General features: G+C 34.1%; 1 protein-coding gene across 1 annotated transcript; it reads left to right on the forward strand.

Annotated features, from left to right (window-relative positions):
* Positions 1-1,344: 1,344 nt before the first annotated feature.
* Positions 1,345-5,577, forward strand: LOC107922783 (glucose-6-phosphate 1-dehydrogenase, chloroplastic). Its single transcript, XM_016852950.2, has 10 exons — positions 1,345-1,764; positions 2,241-2,431; positions 2,567-2,661; positions 2,765-2,879; positions 3,475-3,680; positions 3,768-3,917; positions 4,003-4,123; positions 4,220-4,449; positions 4,552-4,752; positions 5,100-5,577. The coding sequence occupies exons 1-10, from the start codon at positions 1,569-1,571 to the stop codon at positions 5,350-5,352; spliced, it is 1,758 nt and encodes a 585-aa protein (XP_016708439.1). The 5' UTR covers positions 1,345-1,568; the 3' UTR covers positions 5,353-5,577.
* The last annotated feature ends 10,650 nt before the right edge of the window (positions 5,578-16,227 follow it).

Raw genomic sequence — 16,227 nt, forward strand, 5'->3', positions numbered from 1 at the left:
TGTGACATACAGTGTATCAAAGGATTATGTACTCCTTTTCCTTCACTAGGTTTTTGTCCCACAGAGTTTTTTCTAGTAAGGTTTTTTAACGAGACATATCATTTATACAATGAACATTTAATGGGAAGTGTTATGAATGTTATTTAATGGATGTTCAACTTTTCATCTTTTATCTCCCTTAGACTTTCCACCTTTCATCTTCTTTAATCATCTTCCTTAAACATTTCATCTCATTGTAACCGATTTTTCTTATTTATGTATTAGAATATGAAAAGCCTAATCTCCCTAAATATATAGTGAAATATACTACTTGTAAATATGATGAAAAAATAAACAATGCAATAGAAATCTTCATATTCTCATATCCATATTTTATCTATTAGTTTTGTTTATAATAGATTTTAATTTATTTTTAATTATTACGTGCAATTTTAATTTTGATTTTAAATTTTAGATCCCACGAACATTGTTACTTACGTTATAATATTTTATATTATTTCCACATAATTTTAAGTGAAATAAACGCTTTTATCACTATAGTCACGTGGAAAAAAATTAATTTTGTAGAAATAATTAAAATTATTTTTAAAAATAGCACAATTTAGATTTATTAATTCATTTTCTAATTTAATAAAATATTTCATTAATAAATTTCCCATAACTTAAATAAAATTAAAAGCAAATTTTAATATATACAATTATATCAAATAAAAAATTATTATAATATTATACATTAAATTAAATCAAAATTTACATGTAATTTTTAAATTCATCCGTAAAAATATCATATACACATTGAAGGTAAAACATTAAAAAGTGAAGACCATAAATTTGATTAATGCTATTTTTATTTAATACTTGCCATATTTAAATTACTTATTTAATATATTTTTTCAACCTATCTAAACCTATTACTGTTTCGTTAAAAATTATAATTTTATAATCAGCAGTTATAGTTTTATTAATAAATAAACTTTTTATTTTAACCAATTAAGTCTTAATTTATTTGGTACCGATATTGTTATCAATATAAAAAAATATAAGCTCGAACATATTGAAGCGCATTATCCTCCTATAATCTATATTTGTTTCTTAGATTATATAAAATTAAAATTAAAAATAAAAATATTGTTGCTTGTTGATTCCTTTCTTTGGTCCCTCGCCGGATCATTACACAAACTTGCATCATATATTTCTTTCCATTAGTTTTTTTTTTTTTTGTTGAAGTTCCATTGTTTATTGATTTGAATTCAGCCCAAGAAAGGAATCCTGAACGCTGAAGTTGATGAAATAGCCGCTTTTACCGCCACTACATATATAATAAAAACCTGATAAGATTAAAACAGAATCTAAAAGAGGAAATGTTCCTGACCTCACATTTCAGATTTCATTAGTATTTTTGAACAACTCTAAAGGGCAACGATATTTTTCTAACATTCTTTTCCAAAGTACCCCAAACATCTATCTCCTTACTCGTATCATAATCCAACAATGCACGCAACATGCTTGCTTTAACATTTGTTTAGTTTTTTCTTTTTTCTTTATTCCCTTATTTATTCATCATTTGCATGGCTGCACAGATTACTCCTCCTTCTTCATCTTCTTCTTCACTTGCCTTCTCTTCTGAATTCAATGTTTGGAAGCCAATGAGATGTTGTTTCTTTAAATGGGTTTCTCAAGTTTGTCCCAGAATCCGTCCAAGCAACCATTTCCGGATCAAATCCTCTAATGGACATCCATTAAATGCTATTTCTATGCAGGGTGGTCAGTCATTTTATTACTTTAAAAAAAAAACTGTTTGATTTGTTCATAATATGCACTGAGTTGTATTTGCGAATGAAATTTAGATAATTGATTTTTAGTTGGTAATAATGTAACCTGTTATTTACAACTGGCAAGCATTCTAGTTGTTGGATTTTGGAATTGTTGAATGGAATAAGCTGCTTTTACCTTTCAAGATTCGAGATATGAACACTTTGACTTCACCTATGTATGATTTCTGGGAAGCTTTGATTTTGTGTACTAATATGATTTTGGTGGATAATTATCAATTTGTCAAATAATAAACTATTTAAAGAGGTTTTTAGATTAGTCCAAAGCGGTGCAATAGTTTCTTTTACCATGTATTCGTAATTGTGATTTGAAAGTATTTTTTGGATTCTGGAAATCATGTGATTTTGTGTATTCTTCATCAAGTTTGTGGTTGGTTTAGTTTCTCACTCGAGGGCTTTTGGGATTAGGTATGGACGGTAGCCCTTTGGCGAAAGGGATCAACCCTGAAGAACAAGAAGAATTTTTCATCGACATCTTGGACAAAGAGGAAGCACTGTCTACACTCAGCATAACTGTTGTTGGAGCTTCAGGGGACCTTGCTAAGAAGAAAATTTTCCCTGCACTTTTTGCTCTTTACTATGAAGATTGCCTTCCTAAGGTAAAATCTTCTTCATTTCTTTCTTAAGATCGAATAATTTTCTTTGACTGGAGCCTACATAATTTCTATATGGCAGAAAAATAAGACATTGGCAATGACTAGTGAGTTTGTGCTATGTTTCCTCTTGTTATGCAGAACTTTATAGTTTTCGGTTATGCTCGTACTAAACTCACAGATGAAGAGCTCAGGAACATCATTAGCACAACTTTAACTTGTCGAATCGATAAGAGGTAAGATTATTATCATGCTGGAGTAACTTGACTAATCTCTATCATGTTATATCTAAAAAGTCTGTATGTTGTTGTGTTGATTTATTACATGGTTGACTTGTAGGGAAAATTGTAAAGATAAAATGGAGCAGTTCTTGAAGAGATGCTTTTACCATTCAGGTGAATATAATTCCGAGGAGAATTTTGCTGAACTAGACAGCAAGCTGAAAAAGAAAGAGGTAAGGTAACATGTTAGCTTGCATTTTTTCTCGGTTTCCTCAGCCTCCAATCAATCCTATTCTGTTGTTTTCGTATTTACTTTTAAGACTAGCTTAAAAATGTACATGCAGGTACAGGAACTGGATAGGTTTTAGCAATGCATATCTAATGGTATTAGGTTTGCTATCTTTTTGGAGTGGGATGAAACAGACTTGAGAATCTGAGAAATTTCCTTCAGATTTATGGAAAATTTACTTTTTGAAAACGAACTATTGCAAGCACAACATATAGCATTTTCTAACATTTTACAATTTGTTTCACCTACAAATTGTGATACCCCTACACGATCCTCTCATTGAAGTCCTGACATTTTTAGAATGGTGCAATAGTGGAAGGTTTTTCATGTTTATTCTTGTATGATAATACCGGGGAATTGGCCCTAGAAAAGATTGATTAAGATCTGATACTTAATAAAGTATAATACAGAAGGTTAGAAAATGATATCAAGGATTATCACTCATTGGGATGCCCTATTGAACCTAATGATGGATTTCATTGTTTGCCTGCTAAACACGCAATACATGCACACTGACATAGAAATGGCTTATTTTCCAGGCTGGAAAACTGTCAAACAGGTTATTTTACTTGTCGATACCTCCAAATATATTCGTGGATGTGGTGAGATGTGCCAGCATGAAGGCCTCTTCAGCAAACGGCTGGACAAGGGTCATTGTTGAAAAGCCATTTGGCCGTGATTCAGAGTCCTCGGCTGAGCTAACAAGATGTCTGAAAAAGTATCTAACTGAGGATCAGATATTCAGGTACATCTTGCTTTACAGTTTTTAAAATGAAAATGTCGAAGTTAATGAAACTAAACGAACATCTTAATTTTAATTATGCTTTTCTAGGATTGACCATTACTTGGGTAAGGAGCTTGTTGAGAACCTCTCAGTGCTTCGCTTCTCGAATCTTATTTTTGAACCTTTATGGTCAAGGAATTATATCCGCAATGTGCAATTCATATTTTCTGAAGACTTTGGTACTGAAGGACGAGGAGGGTGAGTTGCTGTTCATCTTTTTGTATTTAAAAACACGGTTCTTTTCAGTGACCAAGATCACTTATGTGTTTCTTATTGATTTCAGTTATTTTGATAATTACGGGATCATACGGGACATAATGCAAAATCATCTGCTGCAAATACTGGCACTATTTGCAATGGAGACCCCTGTCAGCTTAGATGCTGAGGACATTAGGAATGAAAAGGTAATGTTATTACCTTTGACATGATTTACTTTTACATTGTTTTTAGTTTTCCGGAAATTCTATTTATTAAGAATCTAACATGGTGCGCATATTCAGGTAAAGGTTCTGAGATCAATGAAACCATTGGAACTAGAAGATGTCATCATTGGTCAGTATAAGGGCCACAACAAGGGTGGTAGAGCATATCCAGGTTACACCGATGACTCAACTGTACCTAAGAACAGTATAACGCCTACATTTGCAGCAGCAGCTTTGTTTATCAATAATGCTAGATGGGATGGTGTCCCTTTTCTCATGAAGGCCGGAAAAGCTTTGCATCGGAAGCGGTAGGTGGATATTTTTTATTCTTTTATTTTTATCACGGGCCTATGCCTTGTAATCATTCTTATAATTGAATGGATTGAAAAGTTGTGGACTTGAAAACTCAGGGCAGAGATCAGAGTTCAGTTCAGACACGTTCCAGGTAATTTGTACAAGCGTAATTTCGGAACTGATTTGGACAAGGCTACAAATGAGCTTGTGCTGCGTGTGCAACCTGATGAAGCCATTTATCTGAAGATCAATAACAAAGTTCCTGGTCTTGGAATGAGATTAGACCGCAGTGACCTTAATTTGCTTTATCGAGCCAGGTACAGGGTTAAATTAACTGTTTTTCAACTCTATATGCGGCTTTCTTTCATTGACCTGCACTTAACGAGCTTGATATTGGAAACTATAATGTTCTGCATAGTAAAAACGATCATTGTCGGCCATTTTTTTCTAGTTCAGCGGCATCTTTAGACCGGCAAACCCATCGGTTTTCACTTAAAATCACAGATTTTACAACTACCCTTGGCAAAACAAAGATTTCTTGCCAGAAAATGCATATCTAACAGGATTCAATTTGAAAATTAAAGATAATTTTTGTCTGAAACTCCTTATTTCCTTCCAAGATTCTCTCATTGCATGAACTTAAGACTCCGGTTATGATATTCAGGTATCCAACAGAAATCCCAGATGCATATGAGAGGTTGCTCTTAGATGCTATAGCAGGGGAGCGAAGGTTGTTCACTAGAAGCGATGAGCTCGACGCTGCTTGGTCACTGTTTACGCCATTGTTGAAAGAACTTGAAGCAAAAAAGATTGCTCCAGAGCTATACCCTTATGGGAGCAGAGGACCCGTCGGAGCACATTATCTTGCAGCCAAGTACAATGTCCGGTGGGGTGATCTCGGGGGTGAAGACGACTAGTGCTCCAAAAGTATCAAACAATTGAATCCTGTATACTCATTGTAAACCATAGCAGAGCTGTTTCGTTCAAGTGTGTCGTGCATTTCAAGTGATACTTGTATTCACAAATCGAAATCATTATTTCACATGCTGGTGCATTTGGCATGTATCAAAACTGAAGATGTGAAAACTGTTAGTAGTCTGCAATTATACTTAATCAATTTAATACACCAAGTTTTAGTTTAATATGCATAAACCAATTTCATTAAAATTTTAAGCTACATTTGTTAATTGATGTTTCAAATCGAAAGACATCATTTTATACGCATAATCTTTATTTGTGCAAAAGATAACTAGATTACTAACATCTCAAATTAGTGGGAGATTATTAATAATTTGCAATATTTAGTAATCCTCCATTGCTAAGAAATATATGTGTTCCTTAAAACTAAGCCAAATGAGTCTACATGATTAGCTCATGTATATATATTCTCAGATTGACACTTGGGATAAGTTTATCATATATTTCTAAAAAAAACTATTATACTTATTATTTATGTTGTTTATATATATATATGTTCTTTCATTACTTATTTTTTATTTTTAGGGTTAAATCACTATTTAAGTTTGAACTTGGCAACTTTTATCATGTGGAGTCTAAATTTTTTTGGTCAAATTTTGAATTTGACAATTGTTCACACATTAGGAGTTGAACTTGGCAATTTTTCTCATACTGAGACTTAAACTATAAAGCTTTCAAAGACTAACTTGAACAAAAAAAATTCAAGTCCCAATATAGGAACATTTGTCAAGTTCAAAGCCTACCTTGAATAAAAAAAAATTCATGTCCTAATATAGAAACAATTATCAAATTTAAAATCTAACTTGAAAAAAGAAAATCCAGACCTTTACCAAATTCAATTCTTAAAATATGAATTAACCCTTATTTTTATAAACTATTATCTTTTTTGAATTACATATCCATTCCAGTATTAATTTGATTTTTAGGGTTCCTATAATACCACTGTTGGTGCATAGGCTGAAGTGTACCACAATATGTTGAAACTAATGTTGGTATATCTCATGCCACAACTTCAGTCAAACATGTGCCAATATCAGTCAAATTGATCTACATATTGTCGGTAGTTTTTTACGACAAATGTACCTCTTATTTTAACAGATAACTTGACAGCAAAATTTGTGATAATCCAGAGCAGATAGTGGTTATTTTTATGATGGATACATTTTGGTGATTATCTTAGCTGATAATGAATAGCTTGTGTGACAAGGCAACAAGAACTTGATCAACTAATGTGAAGATTATATGTTAAGGTTTAATAATCATATATTTCTTTAAGATAATGCAAGTCATAGTTGATGAACATATTGAAGATAATATGGATGATTAATAAGAAGATAATGTGGTATTTTTGGTAATAATATGTAAAAGCTTATTAGTGTACTAATTAATGTAACCACATTTTTTGATACACTTAATTACTAGATTTTTTTTTGGGGTTTGGTATTAAAATCATCCATTTAAAGTATTTGGTAAGATTATATATCTAATAGTTCTAAAAATGAAATGAATGAAAAAAAAAAAGGTTGAACTCAATGTCCATTACTATTAGATGGTTCAAATTAGGCATATTGATTGAAAGACTAGAATAAGAGTTTTAGTCAAATCAATTGATGAAAAGGTGTTTTGGTGTATAGTTACTAGATGGGTACCTCTCTATATTGAGGCAAATGGTGTACGAACTCCTATAGTTGAGACAACATGGACATCAAAAGAAGATAAAACAGTAAATTATAACTCAAAACCTTAAATGTTATATTTATAGCTGTAGATCTAGAAAAATTTAGATTGGTCTCAAAATGTGTATCCACACGTGAAGCATGGATCGTACAAGAGACCATGCGCGAGGGGACACCATAAGTCAAGCTCTCAAAACTCTAGATGCTCACTTCTAAGTTTGAATCATTACGAACGAATGATAGGGAAACTGTTGCTGAATATTATGCCAAACAATATGATATTACTAATGAGGCATACTCTTGGTGAAGTGTATCTTAATGAGAAACTAGTTTGAAAAATGCTAAGATCACTCCTTGAAAAGTTTACAATGAAAGTCAAAACAATTGAAAAAGTCAAAGACATGAGTACCATACGTATAGGTGAGCTAATTGAATCACTACAGACTTTTAAAATGAAACTACATGAGGCACAGAAAGGGCAACACGAAAATAAAAAAGACCATAGCATTGAATGTAAATGCGGTAAAAGGGCATACGAAGATGCTTAACATCAAGGTTTAGTCGAGGCATTTGAAGCAAAGCGGTGGCAACCACATTCCTAAGCCACTTCATCTTTTCCAGGCATTGCTGGTAATATCGGATCTTGTAAACGTTATTTAGATGAAGAGTGTTACTGTTTTTGTGTGACACCCTACACAAGATCCGTTGGTCGGATCCGAATGGATGATATCACAATACGTTGTCAGAATAACTCAAATTGTTTCTATTCATTTTGCTAAGTAATTTAACATACAATCTTAATGAATCTTGTACATTTCCAATTTCAGTCATAAACATGCACAATAGAAGTTCACTAGTTTCATTTAAAGCATTTTGAGATTATATGGGATCATACACAAAGTTAGGATTCAAATCTAACTCAAAATATTAAAATTCAACGATGTGTCTCGAGACATTCCTCCCATTTTTTTTTGAAATCGATTATCTCAAGGCAATTGTCTAAAGACAATGGGGTTCATGTCTCGAGACAATGACTTCCTTGTCTTAAGACATAAGTTTATGTCCCGAGGCATGTTCATTCTGTCTCAAGACCATTGACCAGAAAAATCCTAATTGATCATTTTTGTTCTTAATGTCTTAAGACATGCTCTAGAGTGTAAGTGTATACAAGGAAATTAATAGAAAATGAACTGACTGAAATGAATTGAAAAATGATTTATTATTGCCTACCTTGATATAGTTTTAACTAGTGTATTTATATACAATTTATAGAGAGATAATTGCTACTAACAACATGTGAACAACTCACTAACGATACTAACAACCTAACAGATTCTTTACTGATAGAAAACGATGAAAACGAACAAACGTGGATGCAGACAAAGGCTTTGTGAGAATATTGGCAACCTGATCGCAGACTGGAACCTCACCAACAATAAGATAACCATCAACCACTTTCTCCCGAACAAAAAACAAGTCAAGCTCAACATGTTTGAACTTAGAATGCAAAACTGGATTAGCAGTTACCACAACAACACTAGAGTTGTCACACTAGATAGTTGGAGTATCAGCAGAGCAAAATTGTAATTCATTCAATAAAGAAGCCAACCAAGTAATATAAGAAGCTGCAGCAACCAAACTTCTGTACTCAGCCTCAGCAATGGAGCGAGACACAACTTGTTGCTTCTTAGAGCATCAGGAGATAGGAGTAGTTCCAAAAAACACGCAATCACTAGTTTCCAATTGTCTATCATCAAATTCAAGCCCTAGTTAGCGTCAGCATAGCCAACCAGAGACAATCTGTCAATGGGAAAAAAACCAACCCATAATCAATAGTGCTACTCAAATATCGTAAGATTCGTTTTAACGCAATCAAATGAACACTAGTGAGCGCATGCATGAATTGACAAATCCGATTGACTGCATAAGCAATGTCAGGTCAAGTGAGAACCACATATTACAATGCGCCAGCAAGACTTCTATATTCAGTAGGATCATCTAGAAGAACTCCTTCATCTTTAGACAACATAAAAGAACTGATCATGGGTGTGTGGACACACTTGGCATTAGCTAACGAACTTCTGCCAAGAAGATCCAGAATATACTTACATTGGAAAATATGAGGACTCCCAATTGACGAACTAGTAACCTCAACGCCCAAAAAATAATGAAGGGCTCTCATGTCTTTAAGAGAAAACTCATCGTGCAACTGTTGAACAAAAGCATCAATACTTTTAGGTGCATTTTTTATAATGATAATATCATCCGCATAAACTTACACACACATACTCGAGTCATTTGTAATCCGAACAAATAGTGAAGCATCATATTTTGATAAAACAAAACCTAAAGAGACAAGAAACTATTTTAATTTATCAAACCATGTTCGTGGAGCTTGGCGTAGCCCATACAAGGCTTTCGTCAGGCGACACACCAAAGGCTCACCATTCACACCACATTGAACATACCTTGGAGGTTGTTGCATGTACAATTCTTCAGTAAGATCATCATTCAGAAAAGCATTGTTAAAATCAACCTGACGTAGCTGCCAACTCTTCGAGACAGCAACAGATAAAATAGTCTGAATAGTAGCAGGTTTAACCACTAGACTAAACGTTTCTTTAAAATCACAGGTTCACACGGTCGCGTGGATTTGGGGATTAGGGTTTTTGGACAAAAATTCATGCCACACAACCGTATGGCTAATTTGGGAAAATTAGTCAATTTTCACACGGTCGTGTCCCCTGGGCATACGGGCGTGTGTGTTTGGGAATTAGGGTTTTAGTGATTTGGTGCCACACGATCATATGGCTAATTTAGGGATTTAGGGATTCTACACGGGCGTGTGTTTTGGGACACACAGGGCACGCGGGCATGTAAGACCCTTACACGGTCTTGTCCTCCCTGAACCCTATTTTAGCACAATTGGACAGAGAGTTACACGGCCATGTCACTGGCTCACATGGACGTGTGCCTCCTCCTCACGTGGGCTTGTTGACCTCCACACGGTCAGAGAACACGACCGTGTGGCCCTAAGTCACCAATTTTAGTTCCATGTATGTTTTTTATCTAAAATTGTGTCTATGTGTTCCGACCCTTGGCTAGGCTTTAATGAGGGTAGTTAAAAAACTCTAATCTGGGCTCTGGTTTATGTGTTATTTTTTATTGATGTGCGAGATATCTGAATATGAACCCAGTTAGCCAAATGTGTACATGTCTATATCTGTCTGACTATCTGTTGATGTGTTCATTGTTTCTGCGTGGTTGTAAGCATGCTTGTATTTGCATAAAGTAATTTTTTGGTTGGTTGTGAAGAGAAAGAAGACTGATTTTGATCTGATCTGGCAATTTTGACTGCAACATATTTGTACAGCGGTTACCGCATATACGTCAACTTTGCTGCGTATTATTTTTTTGAGTGGCTTAGTCCACATATATGGTGTGTAGGGTTGGATGGGTCTTTCGAGGTCTTATGCGGTGTGTTTAGTTGGATGAGCTTGTGCAGATCTTTTGGGGTGTGATCGGGGGACAGAGAGGTGTTGGCTAGATAGGTGGGTTTTTTATTACTTGGTTACATTCATCCGTATCTGTTTAAGTGACTGAATGTAAGATTATTTGACTATATTCTATCTGACTGAATAAAATTTGTGATTGAGTGTATGTATATGACATGGTGTGCTTGAATTGCTACATTCTGTTGGGACGTTAGTTTCAAGTTTGCTTTCTAATTCTGTGTATCTCTGTAAGTATGTTTCGCTATCAAACTGATTTCTGTAATTCTATTATTAGTCAAGTGTTGAACTCACACTGAGCTCGTGTAGCTCACCCCATTAGTGTTTTCCCCTTTCAAGTACATTTACATGTTCTCGGTATACGGAGATCTCAGACAGTCACGATTTAAAATAGGCTTTAATAGTGTTATTATAATTTTTGAGATTATAACTAAACAGTTTGTGTTGTAAGTACTATTTGAAAATTGTGGTACGAAATTTTATGTTTTATGCTCGTAAGTGTCGTTGGGACTGCATCTTCTTTTGAAATATCAGAATTTTATAACTAAGAGTATTTACACAACTTAAATACTATTATGTTTTTCGATTTGTAAAACTAAAATTTTCCTATTATCACTTCGGTGGTCAATGTGACCTCCGGGATTCGGCCTAAATGCAACACCTCTAACCCGTATCCATCACCGAAATAGGGTTACGGAGCATTACCAGACTTATCACTTAAACAATCATACATTTCATATTCATTTCTCATATCCAAACAAAAGTCATTCAAATTCAGTCATATAGTCCTTAACACGAGTCTTTGGAGCCCAAAACAAGCATTAAAAACAATTCGAGACAAAACTAAGAACTCAAGGAAATTTTGGGAAAACATTAAAAATTTTCAAAATGCAAGGGACACACACCCGTGTGGCCAGACTGTGTGTCTCACATGGCGAAGAGACACGCCTGTGTCATAGGCCGTGTGGGCATTCGAAATAGGATCACATGGCCATGTCCCAGCCCTTGTCCCACCCTGTATAACTCACTAACTTGGGTCACACGGCCAGACCACATGCCCATGTGCCAAGTCGTGTACCCTTCGAAATGCTCTCACACATCCGTGTGCTAAGCCGTGCGAAAACTAAAGAGTATATTGACTTGTGCCACACGGCCAAGCCACACGCCCATGTCTTAGGCCGTGTGAAACTACTAACTTGATTTCTAAAGAAGTATCAGGGGACACACGGCCGTGTTACCTGGCCATGTGTCACACACGGCTAAGACACATGTCCATGTCTTTGCCCTTGTGGACAAAAATAGGCCATTTTCCAAGCTTTATTTCTCACCCAATGTGGTACCAACCTACACATACCAAATAATATCAATAGGCATTCAAACCAATCACAACCAAGTCTAAATCATGCAATTTCATTATCACCAATCATAAGCTCTTAGGCATCTCAAATGATCATTTTAAAAACATGCCAAAATCATTTACAAAAACTACCTAAATGGTCAATTACATATATGCACTATCTTGCCTAAACATAACATGCATACCATTTGTCAAGTTTACCTATTAAGTACCAATTTACCAATACACAATCAAAGCATTCTCATGGCAATCATAAATCATATAAGATGAGGCTATCCACACATATATATACATACCAATATATACCAAATCAAGCCACATTAAATGGCTAGTTACATAACAAAACATATGGGCTTCCATTAGCCAAATGACCTATACATGCCATATAACCAAAATACATAAAGTCCAAAAGTACTAAAAGGAAAGTTTGATAGTGCGATGCAATCTCTGACAACTTCCAAACCGAGCGAGCTTTCGAATCACTATAAAATGCAAAAAATTAGACAGAATAAGCAATTAAGCTTAGTAAGTTCAAATATTTTAACACTTAGCTTACTATTTAATCACAATTTAAGTAAATAAACATAGCATAATGCAACTCAATTTGATCCAAAAGCCTAACACATACTCAATCACACGGTTAGACATGAATTCACGAATCTCAGATTCAATTCACATATGATTCACATACATACATGTACTGATACATGTCAACCTCTTACTCTTTCATATTATCAGTATGCCCATTGAACCATTTGGAATAATATCTGATACTCGAGAATCTCGCACACTAAGTGCCAATACATGGTCGAAACCATCTCAATCTCATATCTCATATAAATGCTCACTCTCGAGCTATCACTGGGTCTGCTCACACAAGCTAACAGTCAAGATGTAGCTACACGGTGCTACTCACACAAGCTAACAAGTAACAGCAACACATGCCAGAAAACTCAGCCACCGGTAGAACGTACGAAACCAGCACCCAAAACACGGTAACCCCTAATGACATATCATTTGTATCCTATCTATTCCTAAGGTTCAATCCGAATCTCATACATCGCCAAATCTTTATCAAGTATATCCGTGAAATCATAATCATCAATAACGCAATATTAAAGAATTTAACACACAGTTATTTAATATTTATTAACATACGAACTTACCTCGAATTAGTACGAAGACAATTGACCAATCAATCTACTACTTTGTTTTTCCCCCGATCTAATTCTGAATGTGGCTTTTCTTGATCTATATAATCAAATTTAACCACTTTAATATTTATTCTATTCAATTCAATCCAATTTCATAATTTGACAAAATTACTATTTTACCCCTAAACTTTTGACTTCTTTACAATTTAGTCCCTAGCTCATAAAAATGCAAATTCATGCAATTTAGTCCACAACCATGCTAGCCGAATATTATCTAAGCTTAAAGCAGCCTATACATTTCATTAGTTCACACATTTCACCACATAATTTTCACATTTTACAAATAAATCCCCATTTTACAAATAAATCCCTATTTTACGTTTTCAACCAAAATCACTTTACAAATCTTGTTTAACTATCACTAAAATTTCATTTTCATCCATCAAACATAAAAAAAACCCACACATATTCATGGCAAAACTCTAGACTTTTAACAGTTTCACAAATTAGTCCCTCGGCTAGCTAGGTTAAGCTACAACGACTCCAAAAACATTTAAATCAGTAAAAACGAGACCAAGAATCACTTACATGCACAAGGAGACTTGACTAAATGTTATGAACCCTAAAATGGTGTTTTTCTTCCCTTTAATTTCGGCAAAAAAATGAAATGAAGAAGAAAATTTGACTTTGTTTTACTTAATTTGTTTTTATTTATTAAATTACATAAATAACCTTTATTATAAAACCTTTAAAACACTTAATAATGTGTCCATATATGTCCACTCACATTATGGATGGTTTAATTACAACATAAACCCTCCAACCTTTTATTATCAAAGCTATTTAATCCATTTAGCTTATAGAACTCAGGTTTTGCACCTTTTGCAATATAATCATTTTTATCAAATTAAGCATGCAAACGATAAAATTTCTTAACGAAATTTTCATGTGACTCTAGTATCATGCTGTAGACATTAAAATAATAATAAAATAAATATTTTCACTTTAAATTTGTGATCCTAAAACTACTATTTTATTTTCACTAAAAATAGGTTGTTACACTAAACCTCTAGGTCGGGTTTTAGGGCGTTACAAAAATTTATCATCCTAATTGCAAATTGTTGAAAATTAAAAACTAAATAAATTTGTTATAGAAAAATGTGTTAAATTTCCGAGAGACAAGTGTTATTAAATTACAATCCTAAACAGTCATTTGTAAGGATTTGGACTCGTATTATCTAATAAACATTAAGCAATATTCCAAATATTTAACCAAAACTTTATTTGATATTATATAAACTTCTAAAAAATATAGCATTTAATAATATTTTTTACACCACATCGTCAAATATCATATATACACACGTACACACCCACACACGATAAAATAGCATTTAACGTAGGATGAAAGAGAAAGGTGGACAAAAGAGAGATACGCCGATAAAAGCACCTGAAAACGTTGTACAATCAAAACCTCCACCAATTTCTTCAGTGAAACTGAAACTATGCCCCCCTCTCCCAGCCGCCTTTGCAGGGCGAGAAAACCTCTAATCTAAAACCAAACATATTTACTTTTTAGATGTATTTATAGATGTATGGTACTGATTCATAGTGTAATTATATCAGTATAAAAACAATGTACGAATGATAGCTTAAAATAAAAATTAAAATTCTTGTTTTCTTTTATATATAATATGTCCAAGATTTTCAAACACTATCATTTGGGTCCCTCATTTCTTGTCTTCATCCACTGCCTTCTTTGTCGTTTCTTTGTCTGCTCTCTCTTTCTTTTCTTTTCCTTTATAGCTTCTCCACTTACTTATATTTGATGTCTTCATCTTCTGCGGATGGTAATGGCAATGGCGGTGCAAGAAGATGCGGTGATTCCGAAGGACCATCTTTGACTCGTAGATGTACCAATAATGAAATCTGGCCAGGGCCTTTTCTTGAAGACCTTGTCCTCCAGGCCGCCATTGATGCTTCTCGTTCTTCTGGCCGCCTTGCCGCAGCTGTTGCACTTGCCAATGTGTTTCAAGTACGTCTTTCATCTTCTTCCTACTCCTCGTTTTGGTTTGATTCTTCTAAGAGAGAATTTTGATTGCATTAGATAATCATTTCCTTTTAGAAGCTAGCTAGTCAAAAATATCATTTTCAACCCTGAAACTGGACTATAATTTTACAGACACTGGCAGCTCAGATATTTAGTGTCAACTGTCAAGTCTTAGTAAGGGTGAAAACTGCTTTTGGGAAGGGAACTGACTTTGGATTGGTCTATTTTCTAACTAATATATGTCCCTTTCGAATGATGTAGCTTCGGGCAATGTTAGTTATTCATTTATTCCTTTTTACCACTTTCGAAATGTCTACTTTTCGGCCTCTTTTTCACATATTGAATCGTGGGAGGGGAAAAAAATAAAGAAAGGTTGTTTTGGTTTTTGAATTCCCTTTCTTGGAATGGTCCTTTTTAAGCTCTCTAGATTTTTCCAACTTTTTTGACTGAATTGTTAAGGCGCCATAGCTGCTAAAACTCCATGGGATTCTTTCTTTATTAGTGCTAAAATGTGCAAACTGACCCTTTGAGTGCCTACTTTACTTCTTAAATGTGCTGCGAATCATATATAGCTTTTAGCATAATTTAAGGCCATATGCTCTCTTTTTGTACTTTGTTCTCTTACCTTCATCATGTTCTGCATTAGATATGTCCCAAACTTGTTAGATATTTCGCATTATTTATGATTTTGAATCTTTTGACCATTGAGAAATGTGACCAAAATACATTAACGATTATTATTTAAAAATTTCTGGGTTGCAGTGCAGCATGATGAGTGCTTCATGCTTACCTCCCCTTGATTTAGTAATAACATCTGTCATTTTATGTAAGGCGTCAAAGTACAGTTACCCTACTCAACCCATAGTAATTTTTGATTGCAGGAGCATGTTAATGAGAAAACAGAAGCTTTGGTATGTATATAATCAAGAGACTTGAAATTCAAGTGAAAAAAAAAAGTAACAGATTTTGTAACATTTAAATAATATTACTACTAATTTCCATTCAAACGCGTATTATTGTCAATTTTTACCCAAAAAAATGATTACAGGGTAAGAAAATGATAAG

The sequence above is a fragment of the Gossypium hirsutum genome, chromosome A11 (genome assembly GCF_007990345.1).
Source record: "Gossypium hirsutum isolate 1008001.06 chromosome A11, Gossypium_hirsutum_v2.1, whole genome shotgun sequence".
Taxonomy (NCBI): domain Eukaryota; kingdom Viridiplantae; phylum Streptophyta; class Magnoliopsida; order Malvales; family Malvaceae; genus Gossypium; species Gossypium hirsutum.